At 36.5% G+C, this 23,263-nt stretch overlaps 1 protein-coding gene across 8 annotated transcripts in view; it reads left to right on the top strand.

Annotated features, from left to right (window-relative positions):
• Positions 1–23,263, top strand: part of PSEN1 (presenilin 1) — a 29,337-nt gene that overhangs the window by 1,215 nt on the left and 4,859 nt on the right. The window contains exons 1-10 of one of the 8 annotated variants that reach the window (XM_026078786.1): positions 80–472; positions 1,711–1,854; positions 3,731–3,769; positions 6,643–6,899; positions 8,215–8,356; positions 12,142–12,209; positions 14,035–14,255; positions 17,623–17,721; positions 19,114–19,200; positions 20,139–20,312. In XM_026078786.1, coding sequence (XP_025934571.1) covers positions 1,771–1,854; positions 3,731–3,769; positions 6,643–6,899; positions 8,215–8,356; positions 12,142–12,209; positions 14,035–14,255; positions 17,623–17,721; positions 19,114–19,200; positions 20,139–20,312 — 1,171 coding nt within the window. In that variant the 5' untranslated portion in view covers positions 80–472; positions 1,711–1,770. Of the gene's footprint in view, positions 1–79; positions 473–1,710; positions 1,855–3,644; positions 3,770–6,642; positions 6,900–8,214; positions 8,357–12,141; positions 12,210–14,034; positions 14,256–17,622; positions 17,722–19,113; positions 19,201–20,138; positions 20,313–23,263 lie in introns of those variants that run through there. The other 7 variants (XM_026078783.1, XM_026078780.1, XM_026078781.1 and 4 more) reach the window with 7 other exon arrangements.

The raw sequence follows: 23,263 nt of genomic DNA, 5'->3' as shown, positions 1-23,263 counted from the left end.
TTGTTTGGTGAGTTTGTGGTGGTTTTCTTTACCAGGATTTATTTTGACTAGGATTTTGGCCTGCTGCTTTGTTTAAAAAAAAAAAAAAAAAAAGAAACCTCATTCTGATAATCTAGATTTGGATAAACATACCTAAATATTTCTTTATGGGGCTTTGTCACTGAAAATTTTGACAGATATCTACTTGAAACACCATTGTTTATATTTTGTAGTCCAACCAAAGCATTAGAGCAAAGACTTTAAAAATAAAAGTAACACAATGTGTATTATTTTCATCTAATCTTACATTTCATTACGTGTTAATTACATGTGCTTTAGTTTTAATTACAGGCCTGGAAAAGAGCCATTCTCCTGGTGAATACTCCATTGTTTTTCATTTTTCAAACACTTAGGATGATCCCACTAGACTCGCTAAATTGGTGTTGCCTCCTAATGGCCCTTTAGTGTAAGCTGCATCTCTCTGCTGAAGTTAGTAAGTGCCGTGAACTAATTTTGTAAGACATTTATTTATTTGTAAGTAGAGAAACAGCTTCTATGCCTTTGTGTGTATGAAAATAGGCTTAACTGCCTGTGTAAGTAAGATACTGTCTCCTGGCTTGCTGGTACCAAAAGTGATCCTTCCTGCCTTGCTTTGTGCTGAGGGTCTAGATGTGCTCCCTTGAATCAGTTCTTCTAGATTTTTCCATACACTGGTTGAATGTATTAAAACAGCAGAAAATTATTCTAGTCTTTTTGCTGGGTTTGTTTTCTTCCATTTTGGTAAGTTAAACCTATTGTGGAGGGGACCAACGAGTGCCAGAGTTGGCACAAGGTAAGAGCAGAAGCAACTGGGGGTGTGAATGGGGACTGGCACTCCCTTCTTAGCAGCAGTGGCTATTAATTCAGTTCACTGCTTTGTGCAAGAAAGCCAGTGATTTATTCAGGCTTACATATTGTTTCTTAAAATTATTTTTTTTCTGAAACTTGTGTAGTTGTGTTCCTCTTCTTCCCCTTTTTTATTCTCCTTTTTTATTGAGAAACTTCTTGTTTCTGGTTTATTCACGTTTGTTGCAGAAAATGTTTGTATGTGGCTTTTATGTAAGATGTGCAAAGCTGCTACAAGCATATGGCATGTTTATGTACATTTATCTAATATATAACAGCTACCATTAGGGGAAAAGGATGTACATTAGTTCTTGAGACTCAGCTAAAATATTGTTTTGTACAGCTCTTGGTAGCTGCTAGAGTGTTGCGGTATTAAATGTAGATCATATTCAGGCTTTAAATGATCAGGTGTAACTTGGTCATCCTTGCAATAAGCTTGAAGATTGTCCTTGAGCTTATCACCAATACAAAAATGAACAATGTGTAGCAATTGTACTCTGATGAATAAAAACATCCAAGCAAAAGGTCACACTGAGCAACTTGTGCAGTGCTTCTCATTAATTGGACAAGATAGAATGGAGAACTGTTTTGAATGACTAGTTTGTTGTTGGCTTACTTCCGTTACTGATGAACTAATTTGATAAAGTCCAGACACTCTTATTTTTGTGCTGGAAAATCCCTATTATGATATCTTCATGAAGATGTGTTACAGCTCTGTATTGTGGTAGAGAAGATAGAAGAATAGTTATGTTTAGTCTGCAGGAACTCTAAAAATTGGTGGTGGGGGGGATGGAGATCTTGGTCATATAAGATCAAAGCTTTTTAAACACATCTTTTTCCTTTCAGCATCTCAAGAAGAAAGATCTGTTTTGCATAGAAATAAGTGATTTCCAGAGGACAGCCCCAATGACAGAACTATCTGCACATTTACCCCAGTTCCAGCATGGACAGCTGACAGAAAACTTCCCTGATAACCACCTCAGCAACACAGTATGTGATAATTATATTACCTGGTAGTAGTTAAATCAGGATGAATGATCAGTGTGGATGAAAATACAGTTCAGAATTACAGAAGTCCATTTGTTAGGAGTAATTCTCTCCGCCTGTCAATACCACCGTATTGTGGTGAGAAGTATTGTAGGAGAAATATTTTTAAAAATTTGATGTTCTGACCTCACTTTTATACGCAGATAGCCTTCTCCCAGTTTAAAGTGGTGCTAAACTGACCGGTCCCCTGTAGAAAAATCAACAAGTGGGATGGGACCATTTGCATAGCAAACTTTGGCTTGCAGGTCTTTTACTGAGCACTCTTAATCTAGCCTGGCTGTGGTTTGCTTGATTCATGGGCTTCTCAGTTCATAGTTAATCTTAGTCTAGGTGGAATTTGAGGCATGGGTTCTTTTGTTATTGCTGGAGGATTATTGTGTGCAGGAAGAGCAGCATGGTCTTGTCTTCCTCGTGAATAATTGTCAGGGTGTTCTTGAGGTCTGCAGAGAGAAAAAAACAAACAGATAAAAAAACCTTCCTGCAAACCCTAAAGTTTTATACCATTTCTGGCTTAACCATCACTTTGAAAGATACACATGCATAATTGTTGCTGCAAACTGCACTTACTGTACTGTGTGTGTTTTGGTAAGACCAAGTTTGTATGACCTACCTGGGTGTGGTTGCTGAGGCTCTTGGATTTGTCATGCTTTGTTCCTTGTTCCTGCCAGAGCTCATGATTATCAGGTTACCTTGTGACACAGAAATGCTCCTGTGAGATTGGGCCACTTGTAGCCATGTTTATGGCAGTGATTGAAGAGAATATTTTGATCCATGCTCTAGCTCTTCTATGCAATCCAACATTTTTAAAAAAAATTAAAAAAAAAATCCTTGTCTTGATCTCAGATCAGAATCCTAGGGTATAAGTAAAAATATAGAGCACTTGAAAATCTATTTTAAAAATAAGAAGTTAAACTGATTTAAGACCTTCCTGATTATAGACACTGTTACTAAAAATAGAAAGGTGGAAACTTTCCCACTGCATCCTTTGTGCTTTCACTTCAGAGGGAAAGAAAAAAGTTTCTTTTCATCTTGGACAGGTGGGAAATTAACCTTTGTTGAATACTGCCAGATTAAAAAGGCAGCGCTCAGCAATAAGCCCTGGGTTTACCATCGTTGTAGAAAGCTTGTTGGTGCTCCTTACTAGCAGTGGGGGAGAGATGTTTCTGTTTGCTTTTGAGAAGACTATAGTGCTGAATAACTACTTGTTTTTTTTTTTTCTTTCAATACTTAAACGTAACGCTGGGTGTAGCTTCAGTACTTAAATGTACTGATTTCTTTCCCTGTGCACGCCCTCTCTGGGTTTTGTACATATGTATCAAGATCCATTCCTGCTTAAGTATATCTAACTTTTGTTGGCTAACAGTCAGTATAAGAAACTGCTAAGTATTATAACTTGCCACCTCTTCTTCCAGTCATGCACCAATTGTTCAGCCCAGTCTTTAATATCTGACGCTTTATAATGACCTTTAAACATAAGTAGTGTATATGAGAACTAATGAAATCTGTGCCCACTGTCAGGCAAGAGGGTCTGTTTGTAATATATAAATCTAGATATAACAAAAATGTTTTATCAAATGTCGTCATTTTTTATCTGTTGGTTCAGGGGCATTGCTCTGGGTTTGCTATTAACTATTTTCCTGATAGGAAAGAAAGCTATCATTTGCTTTTGATATTGTTTCTTCACCTGAAAGCGCGTAGTTCATAACTTATGTTTGCTTACGGTGTTACAACAGGTGTTACTGACTTTTTAGCTTCAGAATTTTCACTTTTAACTATGTATAAGGAAAGCGAAGAGTCTGTTCCTTTGCTTCCACTTCAGCAAGAGTCCATGGCCTCTGCTCTGTTTAATACTGATCAGGTAGGATATGAGTGCACTTTGTTCTTTTAAGTAGTAAGCAGTGGGTCACGTACATGTCACATTTGGCTACGCATTAGTTCAGTAATCTGAAAGGACAACTTTTTTCTAGTTTTAACAGTGAGTGAGAGAATAATTTGCATAATAACTTACAGCAGTCTTTTGATGATGATCTGATTTTCACACGCCAAGTTTTAGTATGTAAAGAAATTTCGTGATTGTATCTTTGTTTATAACTAGTAGAGGGAATAGAAGGGTGCATATTGATCTTGTTTCTTTAATTTTTCCCCTTATGTTCAGTTTTGTGGGTTTTACAGTGGTGTACTAGTTAATCAGGCTTTTCCTTTGACTGTTTTGGTGTTTGCTTTGCTAATTTGTAGTCTTTGATTTTAGTTTTTATGTATCTGCGCTTAAGATAGGTACAAGTCTTCTTTCATCCAGAACTGCTATTATAATGGAGGAAAAGCAACATATTCTACAAGTACACAGAAATCTAATACTAGGTCAGCTTTACTTGTGTTATGTTCCAAGGCTCTGATCTTCTCCAGTGTAAAGTTACTTACAGTGATCTCAGACAATTTTTTTAGACATATAAACTTATTGTTGTCTTCCTATGGACTGAGAGAAATGGAGCATTTTCACTATCAAAATGAAGAATGTTACGTTGATGCTGTAATCTCTCTTTATACAGAAGGACATTCAAATGCAGACAGATTTTCAGGGCAATTAAATACAATGTTTAATTGTATGCTCCCATGTTCTTGTTTCTATCTGACCTTTAATAATTGTATGCAAGGACTTTACACAAAATGCCTAGCAATTCAAATTAAGGCTAAAATCTTAATTCTAAAAGTCTGTTTGCTTGCTAGTTTTAACTGCTTAATTAAGACATTTTTAAATTTTTCCCTTATATTCAGTTTTCTTTTTGAGAGGAAAAAAGCCGTGAAACTTCATAGAGGACAATTCCTGAAGTCCTACTGAGCTTGACTCTGAGGATGCCACARACTTGTAAAAAAAAAAAGAAGTAAATAGCAAAAACATTCGGTGTGGATTGCTACTGTGTTATGCTTTGTGAAAGTAACTTTTTCATGAGTTAGGGAAACTGTAATGCTTCAACCAGGGTTTTACCAGTGTTGGTGTTTGCAGTTCAAAGTCCAGGCACTTGAGCTCCTTAATCACTTAAGTGCTTTTGAGAACCCTGCTATGAGTTCCTGAGCGTGTAGTTAACATCTTATCTTTTCTGGGGGTGCAGTTGGGAAAGCTTTATATAAAGAATCTCCAAAATGACTTTATTAACTTATCAAAAATGGCAGAGAGTTAGTTAGATACAAGTCAGCAGTTATGTTTGGAAATACTATTAATGCTATTCAGAACAAATAATGACACTTTAACATTACGTGTTTAAGCAAAAAATACCTATATAACAATACTTCAGTAGGACTACATTAGTGGGGGAGTTTTTTTCAATGCCCTGTCTTCTGTCTAGAGCAGTTCTACTAAAACTATGTKATATTTTAAAGATATTGCAAAAGGTACCTTCCTTCAGTTTATTTTACCTAGAAGCTGCTTTAGTATGCTTATTCAAACTGAGCTATTTGTAGCTGAAGCAATTCTGCGGTCATAAGATTAATTTTGTAAGGAATCAAACATCTTTGCATTACATCTCCTTTATGTTAACCTCTTAGATAGAGGGAATGGGAATACAACACTGACTTTGGACATACTCTTTTCTTTACTCTAATATCATCAAGTGTATAAACTGTTGCATTGGAAGACTTATTTAGAGTAACTGGTAGACATAAAATAGTTCTATTGCTTTCTAATCTAGAAGAGGGGAAATGAAGGTCCCTCTCCTGCTGTGTTCTCTGTGTGTACATACAGCATATAAAGATGCTAAGCAGTCATCTTAGGGAAAGGAAAAAAGGTTCATGACAGTGAGCAGGAAGAGTGCAGGTCTGATCTTTTACTCAGGGAAGGTGTTTTAGCTCAAGATCCCTCAAAAGCTGAGTTCGCAATTCATGTTTCTGCTTGCGGTTAATACTAATTCTACTGAGAGAGATGTGGGAAGCCTACTTTTGTCCTAGTGTTTGATCTATATTCTTAATGTTTCACTTAATTTCAGGAAGCTCAGGAGGCTTTTTCATATTTATTGAGAAGCGTGGTGGAATTTCTTCAGTGTTAGCGAAAGGATGTGGCAGTGATGGTCTTCTACAATATCTGTGGGAAAGGAGRGCAAGACTCTACACACTTAGGTCATCATGCTAAAAACCTTGAGATCAAATCTCAGTGTAAAGAGTGAGAATTATCCGAGTTTGCGCACTGCTTTTATGTCATTCTTCTTGCTAAAAAAATGTAGAAACAGAAGAAAGCTCTGCCTAATGCCATCTTAATATATTCTACTTAGTGTACAGTGAATGTAAAATGGCAAGAAAAGTAGTAATTTTCATGAGACTTTCATGCAGTTGGCATTATTTCTAGAAGCAGATAAAGTTAAATGTTACAAGCTTTGAGTTGTCCACTGTCATATACCTGTGTATCAGCTGTAGTTTGGACCAAGGGAAAAAGCTGTCCTTTTTATTTAGCTTTTTAAATTCTGTTTAAAGAAAAGGCAACAGAGGCTGTTAGATGCAATCAACATTGCTTCTAACTGTTGCTGTTCTTAATATAAATGCTTCTAACATAACCTTATGGCTCCCATTCTTTCAACAACTTATATGATACAATTAATTACTACTGTTTAGGTCCTTGCTGTGACAAGTTTTTCTGACAGTAAATAGTACCTCACACATTCTCTCCTCAAAATTGTCCTTCACTTAATATACAAGAATATGATTGTGGATAGTTGCTAATGAAACTGGGCTTTTTTTATATTGCAGAATGACAACAGTGAAAGACGGCGTCATGATAATAGTGAACGCAGAAGAAATGACAACCCTGAGTCAGAGACCAATGGGCAGCCGCAAAACAACATTCAGCAAGTGGTGGAACAGGATGAAGAAGAAGACGAGGAGCTGACACTGAAATATGGGGCAAAACATGTGATTATGTTGTTTGTACCTGTCACACTTTGCATGGTGGTCGTTGTTGCAACCATCAAGTCTGTCAGCTTTTATACACGCAAGGATGGACAGCTGTATGTATCAAACTTTGTTTTCCCTGTCTTTTCAATGGATGCACTTAGATCATTTTCTTTACTTTCATCTCTCAGGAGTCTAATTCATACAGTGAACTCCCTCTTGCCTCCCTTTTCTCCTCCATCAGCGCAAATATAGTTTTATTCTATTCCTTCTAGAAACCAGTCACTATATTCTTGGTGCTATTCTCATTTGCTGTCAGCCTGGCAACCAGCCTGCATGATAACTTTTTATTTGTTACTGCTTGGTTGAATCCCAGTCCTTGTTTTAACACTTCAGCGTGCTCTGTGGTATTTATAAAATAAACTCAATTCTGAGCCAAAGCCATTTCAGTTGTACTCTGCTAGAATACAAAGCTTTTTGAAAGGGGAAAAAAAAAAMCAGTATTCATTTAAATGAAGTAACATGTACACCAAGATCTGGTTTGCTTATGCTGTTTGAGAAAGAAATGAAAACATAGGAGGAAGAGATTTTTGAGGTTCACTTCTATTGTTGTATAGAGGTTTTCCTGGTAGGCTTCCTGTATAGAAAAGTGTTGTTCTGGCAAAATACTAAAGTTGCCAAAAAACAGCAATTTCAGTGAAAACTGATTGGGGAGAAGGGAGACAAARGAAGAACGTTGAGCCTGTCAGAACTAGAGCAAATCAATCTAAATGTTCCACTGCAAAAACATTTAAACAAAGTGATCCAAAGTGTTGCTTGGCTTTGAAATGTTTGTATAATATAAGAATGTGATAAAATGATAGTGAAGAAGAAGTTTGTGTTTTATTGAAACAAAATTTTTGATCAAACAATTATTTTTCCTGAGATTTCATTTGTGGTAAGTTTTTCCTTTTTTTTCCCCTCTTGTACTGAAGGTGTTTTTTTTTTTTTTCCCCAGCTTGTGGTATTTCTCTAAGAAAAAGAGTTGAGCTCTTACGTTGTGTTTTGTTTGTTGAAATCATGGGAATACATTTTACTGTAAATCCACTAGATGGGGTGCTTGTAAAGGTCCAGCTGCAGTAACAGTCTAATGACTGATTGTATCAAAAAACGGTGTTTTTTGTTTGCTTTACAAAGCAGAAAATAGCAGTAATGTTTTCAAAGCCACAGTARTCTAAGGATGTAGACATAAGTGTTTTAAGGGAAGATGATATTGTTTTTCTAATTAAAGTTTGCCTAATGTCATACTATGTCGTCTTGCAAGTTTTGCCTAAGTTGAAAATAGCTGTTACTTTTGCAGCTCTTAATTAAAGAGTTTTGATCCTGGCCTCATACATGAGAAATATTTGTGGAATATACAATGGCATTTCAGTTGACTCTTTCTTCTTGTAGCATCTACACTCCTTTCACAGAAGAGACAGAGACAGTGGGACAGAGAGCCCTGAATTCAATTCTCAATGCTGCCATCATGATCAGCGTCATCATTGTCATGACCATTCTTTTGGTTGTGCTTTACAAATACAGGTGCTATAAGGTGAGCATAAGTGTAATTGACTTCAGTCATTGTGCTAATTTTGTTTTATTTATTAGTATGGATTATCAAGGATGGAACAAAATGAAGGGTTATCAAGGATGGGTTAGCAAAAGTAGCAGAATTGGTGAGTTACRCTGTTTCAGTTTTGTGGTTCTCCTTTCTCTCCCAGAACAGGGAGACAATGACCCAATGCTATCATTGCTGGTTGTTTTATTAACTAGAATTAGAGTGGCATTGCTTCTTAATCCTTGGACCACATACTGAAATCTTCCTGCAGTCAAGAGCTACAAAGCACAGACCTGGTCCCACAGCTTGAAAGTTGTATGCATTTCGAAGGCTCTCCTCTCCCTGACCCTGCATCCAGCATAGAACAGTCTCCCAAAACTGATGTGTGCACGGCTGTACACATCAGCTGATATAACAAACACAGAGACTTGAAGGCTCTTTTGTGAAAGGCTTCAACTACATCATGACATAATCTAGGCAAGTCCAGGCATAGCATAAATAATTGCCATGTCAACTGTCTGGGAGCTGTTGTTCATGAAAATTCTTGGTCGTCCTTTGGTCTTAGTGACCCATTTAACAAGGCTGCGCACAACAGAACTTACCAGTGTGCAGTCAGAACCTTGAATCTGCTTCATAGCTGTGAAACTGGCTGCAGGATCCATGCACTGGCCCAAAGCTTTGCTCCACTTTGTTTTGCTTTCAGGAGGGGAAAATGTTTGTAGACTGTGGGTGAAACCTCTTTACTATGTAGCTGCAGGGTGACTGGGGCAATGATTTCTGCCTGAATCTGTATACAGTTTGGAATAGTATTTTTTATTATTTTTTTTATTTTTTTATTTTTAGGTATGGACCTTCTTTCTTACCATAATGTGGTGTTAAATCTGAATTGACTAAGCCTTCATTTTAAACTTCTGATTGTTTTAAAGAAGCCAAACAGTTGATGTGCTTCAGCCAGGTTACTTGATTGCCACTCAGTTCTCAGGTGGTGAAAGCATCAACTAGTTTTTRCTAAGCTTTTCACATTTCTGGCTTCTCTTTTCACTGTAAAAAGCACTGGACATTCTCCTTCTAAAAATAATTCTTGTACTAAAAAATTGAAATGATTAGACAACAGAAATTTCCTGTAGCTATATTTTATGCTAGTTAAAAAGGACTTTTAACTTTTTACTTTTAAAATTGCCAGCAGAGCATTTCTGTGCTGCTACACCAGAATGCTGTAAAATCTAGTTACCTACACATTGAATTTTATTTTTTGTACAGTTCTATATGTAGAATAGAGTCTATATTATGGGATATGAAATTTCTAAGAAAAGAATGTTAGGCCTCCAACTGGTAGCAATAACTTGCTTATCTTTACAAGATTTCGTCTGAAAACTCCTTTGAAGAATGGAAGTACTAGTTCAGCTTTACTCCTGTTCAAGATTTTCTACATTTCTCCTCTATGCAGTAGGTTAAGCATGGTTCTGAGTCTAGATCCTCAATCTAACCAGAAACATCTTCCTAGGGGATTCTATTGTTTGTCTGGCTTTTCTTTTGAAAGTACTTTTGTCTTCTCTGTGTTCTTCATTTTTGTTCAGTCTGCCTAACCAAAGTCTGGCTACCGTAACTCATTTTGATTCTCAGCATTCCGTAATCTTTCATTTTTATTCAAGTTACAGCAGGCAAAGCTGACTGTGTACTAGCAATCAATTAGTGTTGAAGCCAATTTCAAATGAAGAATAAAAATTCTTTAATTAGAAGGCAACAAGTGATACACTGTCATGATATACTTAGGAAAATGATAGCCAACACTTACATGAAATACGTTGGGAAAATCACTTGTATGAAAAGAGGCTGGTGATTTGGAAAATGATATAGCAAATGAGATGCATAATGAAAATAAAGCAAACATCTGTGCGTGAAATGTCTGATGCCAACTGTACCAGTTACCTCCATTAGTATTTTTGACAACAGTTACGCAAAGTGTGTTTAAACATTTTCTGGACTATGGCCTTGGTGTTTGACCTGCTAGCATTTTACTCTTTACCCGAACAGAGCATTAGTGTTCACAGGCTGTACATGCTAGTCTATTTTCTTGGATGGCAAGATAGTTTAAGAGCTTATGCTACAAATAGAAGAACTACGAATAGAAGTCATGTTACTGTTAAAAGAAATGACACAGCTCTCTTTGCTTTCTCTTAAAATGTTTTCATAGAGTTTTCAAATGTTTTAAAGAGAAATAAAATTACTTTGTCAGATCACTATTTAGATGTGTAGGTACCCTTACAAGTTTTTTGAAAGTCAAATTCTCTTTGTCTTCAGCTTTAGTATGATTTTTTTTTCCCCTACTTTCTGTGATTGATGCCAGTTTGACAGACTGAGACAGATACTTTGACAGTTTCCCTGCAGCATCTTTACAGGCACCATGCTTAGAACAAGTGGGGAATTCTTAAGCCTCTTTGTGAATGCGCCAGCATATATGGAGAAGTCAATCTGTTAGATTAAGTTAAATGACAGATGTTATTGGACTGAAGATTAAGTTGGAACATGTTATGAAACAGTCTGGAGGAGGAGAATTAATGTTTCAAAAGTTGCTGAGAACTTTAAAAGCACTTATAAAAATTAATATTCAACTCTAAAAGAACCCAAACTAGAATTCTTAATTTGCTGGAAGTCCAGGTTGCCTCATGTACATGTGGTTCCTCTAGTCTGTGTGCATATGCGTTTTATTTTTAAATYAGTCTCTGCAAAATGAACATTTTTAAAACTATAACATAAGAAACATTCTAGCGCACATCCTTCACATGAAGAGTAACAGAGAACAAATTTCTAAACAATTTCTGAATCCTTTTTTCCTGGTGTATATATGTAGCTACTTTAAGCAATTAATTTTCCACTGAGCCTCTCTCTCTTTGAGAGAGTTCTTTTTTTATGAAGTTTGAATTTCAAAATTACCACTTCTGATTGTTTATCTATTTGCAATCTTAAGTTTGTTTTTATATATACGTTTCCATATCTGTGAATTTGACAAATATCTATTTCATTCTCAGTTGAGAAATTACCAAAGTTACAAGTCTCTTCAATCTTCTTTTTTAGTCTTAGACAGTAATAGTGTTCTCTCTTCAGTGCAAATTCTGAGCACATGTCTTTTCAAAGCTTAAATCAATGCATGCCCCCTCAGAGTACAACCCTGAACATTTTTTGTTAAATTGTTGGGCAGAAATATCTACTGTCATGTAGAATTAAAGGATGATGTATATGGATGATTCCACAGAGAAGACAGAAATCCTTAATAAAAAGCAGATAGCTTTATAGTTATTCATCAGTGAAATGCTAATTCTGAATTCCAGTGGATAAACACTGAAGGTTTTTCTCTGTTTTTGGTACTTAATGCTATAGCTGTGTTCTGGTAATTATTTGGAATTAGAGCAGGTTTTTCAATTGCACAAAAATGAACCATGTTTTCAATCTGTATTACTACTGGATGCTTCTGCTATGTTATGATAACAATATTATCAAAGTGGGCTAGAAATATACTAAAATTAGTTTGTGTTTTATCACACCTCTATTGAAAAACCTCAAAACACTTAAAATTCATAGGATATAAATAAGCAAATTGAGACACAATAATTTAATGACTAGCTGTGAGTTATTGTGTCAGACTAACAACCAAAGAGATGTAAATATCATTTTCCTGCTTTAATCAAAAGGCAGAATAACTTTAAAAGCATTTTTTTACATGGATATTAAATTAAAAATATCAAATCTAAAAAATATCTGTATTGATATCTATTTTCCAGGTGATTCATGGCTGGCTTATCATTTCTTCTCTTTTGCTGCTTTTCTTTTTCTCATTCATCTACCTGGGGTAAGTGAACTAAAGCATTAGTATATAATTTTTCATGTATTTAATATTTTTTAGTATTAGCCCTTGAATCCTAACATGAATGATAGTAAGCTATTACTGATGAAATAAATTTTTTAGTTTTATGTAAATCTATAGGATTTATATATACACAAGAGAGAGAGGTTTATGGGTTTATAGCGTATCTGATATTGCACAGCAACTGCCCATCACATACCCATCACCAAAATAAGTAAACTAACTTCCACCAGGTAGCTTAYACGATTAACACATGTTCGGATACCTTTATTTTTTGTAACTGCATGGCTCAAGGGCAGTTGTTTATGTCATGGCATTGGAGGTGGGCTGTATATGCAAAGGCCATTTTTGTATATGCAAAGGTGTGGGAGTAGCAGGAAATAATCAGCTGAAAAGAATCTGCTCTGTCACCAAAATAAACTTCTGTTGCATACATTCAGTGTTTTTCTTTTCAAATTCTGAAGCACACTCTTAACCAGACATCAAGAAGAGTTGTATGTAATACTCAGAATTCTCCAGAATGAGCAACCTGACCAGGTTTTGTAACTAGAGTTGTGCAGTAAGATCAAATTATTTTAGCAAGTATATTTGTGTGCCACTTGATGACAGATAAACTTCTCTTTGAAGAAGTTAATTTAATTTGGGCTTTAGTGGGGTGGAAATGAGGTTCCTTCAGTTACTGTTTTTTGCCAGTGGTGGTCTGTGGTGACTCTTTTGGTCAGTGTTGTCTCTAACCTTTAAATGACTTACTAAATAATCAGGTAATGTGTGCTGCACAAGTGCAGTGCAGACTAGATGGAGTTGCCTGACTCTCTTCCTTTGGCTTTATGTTGGAGCTGGCACTCCTCTGCGAGAATGTGTGAGCAGAGGGATGGAAGGCTTTCCAGACCCTCTGCCTTCCTTCACCTGTCCCTGCTGCCTCATAGCAGTGTTGGCTTCCTTTTGCAGAGGTCCAGTGAGTGAGGAGGCAGCTTGTAGACCACCTAAAAGTAATAGCAATAAGGGCCATCTTGTTAACATTGTACCTCTCAAAGGCCAGCTAACAACCAGGGAAGACAAGTATTCTGGAGGAAAATCTTATGCAAACCATGCAAGATTCTTGATAGCTCAGTGAGTTGATAGCAGGAGAATTTACAAACAGCCATCACAAGTATTTCTTTCCCGGCCTGTGGAAATCCCCTGTGACTTGGTGGCAAAATATATATCTCTTTTGAGTTATTATCTGTTGAATGTCTTAATCTGTTTATAATCTTTGGTGTGACAGAGTAACATGGTTTATCCAAAAAGCAGGTTTTTTTCTTTGATACATGTGATGAAAAATAAAACAGAATCACCATGTGTATCTTATCTGAGAGTTAACAAAATGTTTCCATTCCACAGGAGATGGATAAGTAAGGAGAGATCTGTTTGTATGTCTTTGAAGATCCGTTGTAACCTCACAAATTAGTATTTTTCTGATTTTTAAAAATCATAAGCATAATCAAAGTGACTGTTTTTATAGTAATGTCCTCTCCTGACAATTTCTGATTTGACTGAGCAGGAAATGGAAGGTTAATGAAAACTTGTATTTCAGAAAGATGAAGTAGTTGATATGAAGAAAACACTGGTAAAAATATGCCCTTTGTGAAGAGTAGTTTCTAATTAAGCCTCAGCTGGAGATTTAGAAAATAATTTTACACTTGTGCCCTTCATTGAGTATGAAGATTTCATTWAAAAAAAAACAAAAACAAAACTGAAGCTCACATCTGTAACTTTGTTTCCATTGTTTTAAGCAAATACAGTCCTCCTTATTCTTTTTCATATTTTTCAGTGAGGTTTTTAAGACATATAACGTTGCCATGGACTACATCACGCTGGCACTCATGATCTGGAACTTTGGTGTTGTGGGAATGATTTGTATTCATTGGAAAGGTCCGCTTCGGCTCCAGCAAGCATATCTCATTATGATAAGTGCTCTCATGGCCTTGGTGTTCATTAAATACCTTCCTGAATGGACTGCGTGGCTTATCCTGGCTGTTATTTCAGTGTATGGTAAGGTCTGGAATAAGACATAGTACTAGAAATTATGGTGGGAATTTCTTTTATTTCCTGTGTTCTTCTCTTCCATTTGTCTGGCCAGACCTCAAAAAAGGGGGTGGCGGTGGGAGTGGGAAGGGTGGTTGTGGGAGTGGGAAGAGTGGTTGTGGGAGTGGGGGAAGACCCAAAGTAGTGGTTAAGGTGACTGCAGACTTTAGAAATAAGATCTCATTCTAAACCAAGATAAGTCCTCTGCAGTTAAGGGCTTTGTGTCACTGTGTAATGCCATCTTCCTTCATGTTCTCTGGACTTTCTGGATTCTTTGGGGAGCAAGAAAGATTAGAATTGAAGTAATTCAAGAAAGGAAGAGATAAGAGACCTATGTTACCATCGTGATCTCCTCCAGGAAGATGGAGAGCTTTCGTGCCTCCCATTTCACCAAGAATCCTTGGAAACCATTGTTTATTCAGAATTTAGGAGTTTGTCACTTTGCTACAGTCCCATGTAATAGATCTGCCCAGCCTGAGAATCACTCAGTCTTGAGGACAAAGAAACATCACGCTGATCCTTGACTAATAAGATACTGAAGAAGAATCAAGGAAGAACTCAAGGCAGTTTTCAGTGCTCAAAATCATTTTACACGTGAAAGATATAGTCATGAGATCTGTTTCCCTGATTAAAAAAAATTTTTTTTTTGAATTATTGCATATTATGCTTTCTCAGAATGATAACTGAGATAAAATATCTCTAGATGTAGTTTTATCATAAACCTTTAGAGGGCACTGGACACTTTTGGTAAGAAGATCACTCTGTGACCCCAGTATTGACTTAGTTCCCAGACAAGGTTAAAATTTAAATATTTAGACGTAATTAAAACATTACAACAAAGTGTATCCTTGAAGACATTGTCATAACTTGACTTTATTTGGAAGCATGTAAGCGTAATGAACATATACTCTGAAAGCCACTAATAATGGTAAAGATGAAGACTCTTCCTCTTGTAGGAATGTCGGGTTAATAAGATTTGATTAGCTCTGGTAGACCAATGTACTCCTTCAGTGTCCTGTTTCTTTGGAGGGAAGCAAAAATGTCCCTCGTGTATTCATGGATCAAAAGGCACATTAAAAAGGCCGCCCCACTCCAGTTCCACTGATTGTATTACCAAAACAAATCCCATTACTCCAAGCATTCTGTCTTGGTTCAGTGACTGCCCCAAAATTACCTTTTAGATCATGTTCCAAGACCATAACTTTGTTGCTTTGAATAAAGGGGAGGTACATTTCAAAGTCAGTGGCCCCACGCTAAGGATTCCTTCCTCAAGCTCTCCATCCATCTGTGAGGGAGGGGTGTGTGTGTACTGGTTGCCTACTATAGTCTCCTGGGGGAAAGGGAGATCTACCAGAGACAGTGCCATGGCAGTTAGCTCTACAGCTCCAAACAAGAAGCATTTGATGAAGAAGGACCACTCTGTGCAACATACAGCTCCTGAGAAGCCCGCTGCTCCATTCAGTGTCAGATTTGTTTTGTGTGAATTTAAAGATGTATAGAGAGCGAACTACTGCAAAGTGTAGCACTAAGATTTAATTGAAAAAAGTTACGTTTTTCTGTCTGGATACAGCTTTTCAGTCCAGGGAAAAGCAGCTGAGGTCACAACTCTGGTTCAATCCATTATAAGTAGGAGTTGTCTGTGGAGTTGCAAACTTAGTAGCAAACCATCAACACTGAGGTGGGAAGCAAACGGAGGATCTGATTAGATCAACTCTTCTCAGCACTGTGCTTTGATCTGTATGAGTAACTTTTACAATCATCCTTCTGTTGTAAATGATCCCTTTCCAGTTATTTTTTTACTGGTTCAACCCAGTTGCATATGCTTTCCCATGCACAAGAATTGAGGGAAGGAAGAAAAAAAGCATTTTTTCATATATTGAGTATGTTTTGAACAGCTCTTAAATCTATGCAAACAGCTTTTCTGTGAGGTTTATAAACCTGTTTTTTCTCTTGACATATGCATTCACTTTTTTTTTTCCTCTTTAAGTGGGAACAAATTGGCAGTCATACATACTCCATAAAAGTTATGTAAGCCCCACTTACCTATTGTCTTAAAATTTGCTTTAGCATTAAACTCGGTTTAAGAAAAAGCTTTGGTAACAGGTAGCAAGCCAAGTAGTTTTTTGAGAATTATTTGCTTTCAGCTTGGAAGTCAAAATACAGACAGATATATTTGTAATTGCATAATATTTTTAGTGAGGAACATCATATTTTAACATTTCTAAACATATTGCAGTAATAATTAAATAACTTCTACAACTGGGAGTATTAAAAATCTGTTAGCTGGTGCTGTTGGTGTGAGACTTCCCTAACCTGCCACCTCTGATTAGTGTGCATCTAATTGAAGTAATGAAATTTTGCAAATGACTGTCTTAAAGTTGTCATTCTTGAAGTTGGTAAACTGGCTTTATTTTTGCAGAGGAAACCTTTGAAAACCAAAAAAATAATAATCACAGCTGTGATATTTTGGGTGTTCTTAGTGATTTATAAAGCCCACATTGTAAAGCTATGTATTCTTAGAAACTAAAATACGTATTTCTTTCCCCCAAAGACTTTTTAAATATAGGCCTTGTGGAAGATGATGGAGCAATAAAATTGCATATTAAGATGTCATTTTTTTATTTGACCTTAATAATTAGTTCACTTTTTTCTGATCTGCAAGGATGTGTTCTGGCTGAAAAGAAGTTCTGAGGGCTTGCTGAGCTGATGCAAGCTCTTGAGGAATCATTTTAATGCTACATATAATGGAGCATCAAACTAAATGTCAGTAGTGTGGGTGCTATGTTTCAGAGTTAGCAATTAAACTATTTACTGTGTAGGAGAACATCAACTCTTTAAAAAAAAGGTCAACACACCTAGGGGACGTGAATGGTACCAAAGAAATCAATTTATCATCTTCAATTTTATGTGGTAAACTTCATCTAGCTGGTCTTCTATGCATCGCAGATATGCAAGACCTAAGACTAGGAGCATATTCTGATATTGGTAGTGCTCATGTGTGTATGCAACTGGGAAGTGAGAAAGAGGTGGAAAGAGAGACAACGAGGGGGCGTGAAGAGTAACAGCGATCTGTTCCCCAGTTCACATACTGTGAGTATCCTGCAAAGATGTACGTATGCTTAGACATTTGGTCCAAAAGTCAGATTGAGGAAAAATTTTAACTTCCTGTAGGATGCTGACCTGTGACTGTCTGGCCAGTGGCTCTCACAAGTGTATACATAAGGTGGCATTTTAACATGAGTATTCTTTTACCAGTCTCTGCAAGCAGTATCATATAAAAACCTTCTTAAAGTATGTCTACGGTGATACAAGAGTTGTTTGTTCTTCCTTCCAGATTTGGTTGCTGTCCTCTGTCCTAAAGGTCCTCTTCGTATGCTGGTTGAAACAGCTCAAGAGAGAAATGAAACTCTCTTCCCAGCACTTATTTACTCCTGTAAGTATGTTTTGTTAGGTATTTTAAATTTACAATCAGCTAAAGTGAAAGGATTTTCTCATTTTTCCTCCATTTTGATGTGGTGCTCTCACAGCTGGAACTCTCACTCTGTTCATTTGGGTCTCAATTATCCTTTTGCTGTTGACTCAAAAAACATAAAATGTCTTCGGGCTAAGATCTTTAAAGATAAAAATCAGCACATTCTGTTCTTACTAAGTAGGAACAGGAAAAATAGTAACAAAACTTATTTTAGCCAAAGTTGTATGTTTTTAGGCTGTGCACCAAGCATGTTCAAAAGGAGTATTTCTGTTTAGAAAATATTTATCTGCTTTCAGTGCTTAAATAATGTGTGTGTTATTGAAAGGAATGGGGGAAAATTGCCAGGAAAAGATTCATTTGCAACATGATTTTCTGCAAGACTTTTTTTTTTTTTTTTCTCCCTATAGTTGCTAAAAAATAACCTACCGAATGCAAATTGCTGTTATGTCCTCTGTATCAATCAGTAGATAATTCTAATGATAATGATAATTCTAATTCTAATCTGGTGCTGTTCATAGTTTTTTGTTGTTGCTACTAATCAAAGTTATTGGGACGCCGATTTGGTTTCCGTGTTACTAGTTATAATCATGTGGATAACACATCTAACTATCAGCCTCACTTCAGGCTAATTATAAGTCATTATTCTACTGGTGGTCAAGAAAGGCCTATATTCAGAAGCAGGAAACATATTGTGCTGTAGACTCCAGACTGGCAGTTTAGAAGACAAGATTATGGTGGAAAAAGGGAGGGGTTTCTGTAACTGTTATTTTTCCTGTGTTTTACTGGTATTATTCATAACTATCCATCTTTCTGTTCTGTAGGAATAGATGTTAATACTGAAAAATCACAAACTTGAATTAAAATACACTGTTTAAGTGTGGCAATGATTAATTACCTCAAGATTATTCTTGGGGGGGCGGGCGRTGTTGAAGAGAACAAAAAGACTTCTGATGCAGATACTGTCTCTGAACTGACGTTGCCTCAGTACTAGTTTTAATAGTCCTTTTCACTTGCAGGTAAAAGAACCAATTAGTGGAAAAAAAGTAAATTATTGATTCAGATTTTCAGAGTAGGCCTTAGAAGTAGCTCCTTTAAAGCCTCTACAACACAGCTGCTGCCATTTTTTTTCAACATCTAGTAAAAGTAAAACTTGTATTCACCAAATTCAGTAGATGCGTGTTGTAGCTGGTACTGGCAGCATTCCAGATACTACTATACTTTAATGAGAGTAGAACTGCCTGCAACAGAAGATAGTTACACCAAAAAATGGAAAAACAGTGGATCGATGCCAACACTGGCTCAGAATTGCATACGTCTGAAGATATCATTAACTATACTGTTTGTTTTTAATAGCCACAATGGTATGGCTAGTGAACATGGCTGAGGAAGATCCAGAAGCCCAGCGGAAAGCTTCCAAAAACTCCACCTATGATAAACAAGGTGAGTTTTTCTTTGATGAGCTCTTATAGTTGTCATTTTATTGGAAGACATGTTTTTGGAGACCTGTGGGGTCTTTTCACTTTTTAAGTTCATTGGTTGCTCTAGAAGGGTGAAAGAGCAGAGGCTTTTTTAGGAATGATGAATATGTATAGACTGTAAAAGTTGTTCACTTATTGTGCAGTTAATGTACCTGCATTCATTTTGCTGGAATTCAGAATGTTGCTGGTGAGATGACTATCAACAGACAACTATTTACTGAGCTCAGTTGGGTATCAAATTGAGATAGGGTATTATAATGCTAACTCATGTTCATATTTGTATTAAACAGAAATGTTTCTAGACCTTTTGGCTATACAGCTAGTGTTAAAAACATGGGGTTTGTTTGCATGTATACCTAAGTAGAGCAAAATTTCTGAATTTTCCCACAGCTAGAATGGGTGCACTAATATGTAACTTTCAGTAAACTTTTCTATTCTATTGGAAAATTAAGCCATCAGATTTTCATCTTTGTTTTGTATTATAAAAATACCCAGTAATGGTGCTTATCTGGGAGGTCTACGCTGATTCCCATACTTTCCTGACTAGAGAAGCTAATGCAGTATTAAATGTGAGTTAATTCCCTAAACTGTGATTTGGAAGTTAGGCTGCCACAGAACTTCCACTCTTTTGTGGAAAGTACTGCAGAATACTAGAACTTGAGTGCAACATCTAGATGCAGTAACTGCAGAGTACATGCTGATATCTATGAGTGTTTTTAAAAAAAGTATTAAAATCATAAGTGAGAATCTTTATAATGGTGTGTGCTGATGTTATAGGTTGCTAAATAATACAGAATACCCTTTTGTCTTTGTTCATGTATGATTTTGTATGTGGAGAGATTGTTAGATGTTAGAAGACACATTTCTGAAGTGGATTTTAAATTGCTTTCTTCCTTTGAGCCCCAGCAAACCAGGCTCAGAATGAAGATGCTGAAGCAGATGATGGTGGCTTTAGTCAGGAATGGCAGCAACAAAGGGACAGTAGAATAGGACCCATTGAATCAACACCTGAATCACGTGCTRCTGTTCAGGCTCTACCCAGTAACTCTCAAACCAGTGAAGACCCTGAAGAACGTGAGTATGGAGTACTCAGTCTGAAAGACTGAGTAAATATGAAGCTAGTTAATCTCAATCTTAGTCATTCTGATTGCACCAATAAGGTATGGTGTGAGCAATAGCAAGCTGAAGAGCTATTCTTGCCCAGGATCAGTATCTCCATGCTTTATAGAAGTAGATGGAGCTGCTTTTAGGTAACTCTTGGTTTTGCTGCAGTAGTGAGTAATATTAGTCAAATGGTTCTTTCATTGGAGATACAGACTCGCAACTTTAATAGCACAAACTACCAAGTTGYTTTTAGATCATTATACAGTTACATTAGCTTCTGTCTTTTTCACAGTGTTCTGGTATGCATTACCTCTTTTGGCTTTTAGGCCCTGTAAATGTAGTTGTTAACTTTTTCACCTCAAGATTAAACTACTGTAAACCACTCTGCACAAAGCAGTGTTTAAACCTAACTGGAGACTGAAATGAATGCAGAATGCTTGGGGCTTGCTTATTTTTCTCCAACATCCTGCATAAGTGCAATATCTTTGGAGGGCACGATATCAGTACTCAGGTATCTGCTTTAACAGACTCCTGATTTCCCATTGGAGTTTAAGCTGGTATTAGATTTACAAAGCTCTAAATAAATTAGGGTCTACCCGTCTAACGGGCTGTTCTTCCCATGTGATGCTGCCATATTTAGTAGGTGCAACTGCTTCCTCTCATTCCCAGGTGCTCCTCTGTTTAAAAGAATAAAGGCTTTTGCTTTAAGAACATTTAAATTTTGGAATTTATTCCCAAAATTCCAAATTCAGAGTGAGTTGCAAATCCAGTTTCTTTTCTAGAGCTTAGAAAAATAACATTAATATGCAAAAATCTTAGGGATTGGGCTATTTTAACTGTTATTAGTTAACTGGTTAACTAAGAATCTCRTCTGGCTAGGCTAGTAAACATTATATTTTTTTGTTGTTATTATTATTACTGGATTATTGTTTTAACATCCACTGAGTCTAAGCTTTTGGCTTGCTTCTTTTCTTACCCCCTTCTAAAGTATCCAATAGAAGGAGGAAACAAAAACCCCTACGTTAGGAAACAAAAACCCCTCTTCTCCCTATGTTTCTGCAGCAAATAATAAGGATAGATGTGAAATTATCTAGTCAGACTTGTCAGCCAGCATTAACTTACTAGAAATCTGGAGAGTTCACTTGTCTGGAAGCATCCAAGTTTTGTTTCAGCAGTTAAAGGGTGTTTTAATGCTTATTACCTTTTCTTGAATGCACTGTCCCGGAACAGATATTCAAAGTATTCACTTGTGCATCTACTGGCTTGCACGAGTATAGTTATCAGCACAAGTATTATTCTGTATTACTGCGAATAATCAGTTTTATGTTCCTCAGACAGAAATAGGGGTGCACTGAGCATTCATGTATTTTTTTAAAAGTCGCTGGATAAGTGAAATATTTTCTGTGTTAAATGTATTTCTAAGGCTCATGCTGAAATCTGTCCTTCAAGTTTTTAGCATTTGACTGTGGAGATTCAGCTGTAACTGATATTCTTGGCTTAAAAACCTCCTTCTGCTATTCTGCCTTTTTAAAACTGAGATAAGGACTACATTTAGTTCCAGCAAGGTGTAGAACTTTGTCATTGAAATTAAATGTTGCTAATAGTACAAAGTTTAATTTTCAATAATAGCTAGGTAAATTAATATTCTAAAACTAAATAATCCAATGCTTAATTACTGTTGTGAACTTTCTCACCAGGAAATCCAATAGCATGGAAATATGCTATCCTGTGGGCTTCAATTGTTTTCTGAACTTTTTCCCTCCTGTAACAGTCCACTATCCGAGAGCAATGTGGATAGCTGTTGAATTCAGCCATTGGCTTTGGAGGGTATATATCTGTAATAACTGTAAATTTGAAATAAGCATTTAGAAGGTGCCTCTGAGTGCTGAGGGAGAGTAGCATGATACAAACAAACCAAACTTAAAGCAGGCAAGTCAAACTCTAAAGAGCTTCTGTGACAATGGGGTAAAGTTTGATAGGAAGAGCTTGTTTTTCAGCTTACTGCAAAATACATCATATGACTCTTCTTACCCCTTGCACTCCTTTTACCTGAAAAGTGTTTTAAGATTGTCGCCTTAGTCTCCCGCGCCTCCCCTTCTTCATGCTCTTGGGAGGTGGTAGAGGCATCAGACAATGCTCATCTCTACTAGGGCCTTATAACCATAGGCCCCTCTGCAATATTGCTGCTTATCCTATTAGCTGCAGGGGCAAGCTCTAAATATCTTTGTTCATTGCAGAGAGAAGACAGCCACTGGTTCAGAAGTAAAAGGAGAGTAGGGCTGCATTTTTACTAATGACCAACCAGGCATAAACCTCTGCTTTGATGCTCTGAGTTCCTCATAGAACTAAAGAGTGCGTTTGGGCTGGATAGTGATTAGGTGACAAAATGAATGGCAGGCCAAATGAAAATAGCCTGTTGACCTGGTGTTTGACCTCTCTGACTTAATGTCTCTTAAAAGCTCAGAAACTCAACCAACATTCAGGAAACCTTTTTTTTTTTTTTTTAAACAGAAATAACTGAATATTCTGCTCACAAAGGTTGCTAATTACTATTAAAAATATAACACTAACTCATGAGTTTTACTAGATCTCACATCTTGGACTAAATATGTTTTTGGTTCTGTGATATGCTTAATTACACAAAATTGCTTTTTAGAACTACCATAATCATAACTCTGTAGGAAACTTGGGAGGACAGTGGAGTATTTTGATGAATGTAGGTTTTTACATTGGCAAATAAACTAAAAGCAGCAAATCTATGAGTGGTTCATTTGTTTCTCCTTAGCCTTGGCCAGCTTAAGAAATCGTACTTCCATATTCTACTGTGACATGACAACCAAAAGTAGAAAAAAAGCCCTAACAGAATTTTTTTGAGTTTGTATGCACTGAATTGGCGTCTATAATACAACAAGAGTATAGAA

Source organism: Apteryx rowi, unplaced genomic scaffold (assembly GCF_003343035.1).
Source record: "Apteryx rowi isolate R43461 unplaced genomic scaffold, aptRow1 scaffold_488, whole genome shotgun sequence".
Taxonomy (NCBI): Eukaryota; Metazoa; Chordata; class Aves; order Apterygiformes; family Apterygidae; genus Apteryx; species Apteryx rowi.
Note: the sequence above shows the minus strand (reverse complement) of the source record. Positions and strands in the feature narration are given on the sequence as shown.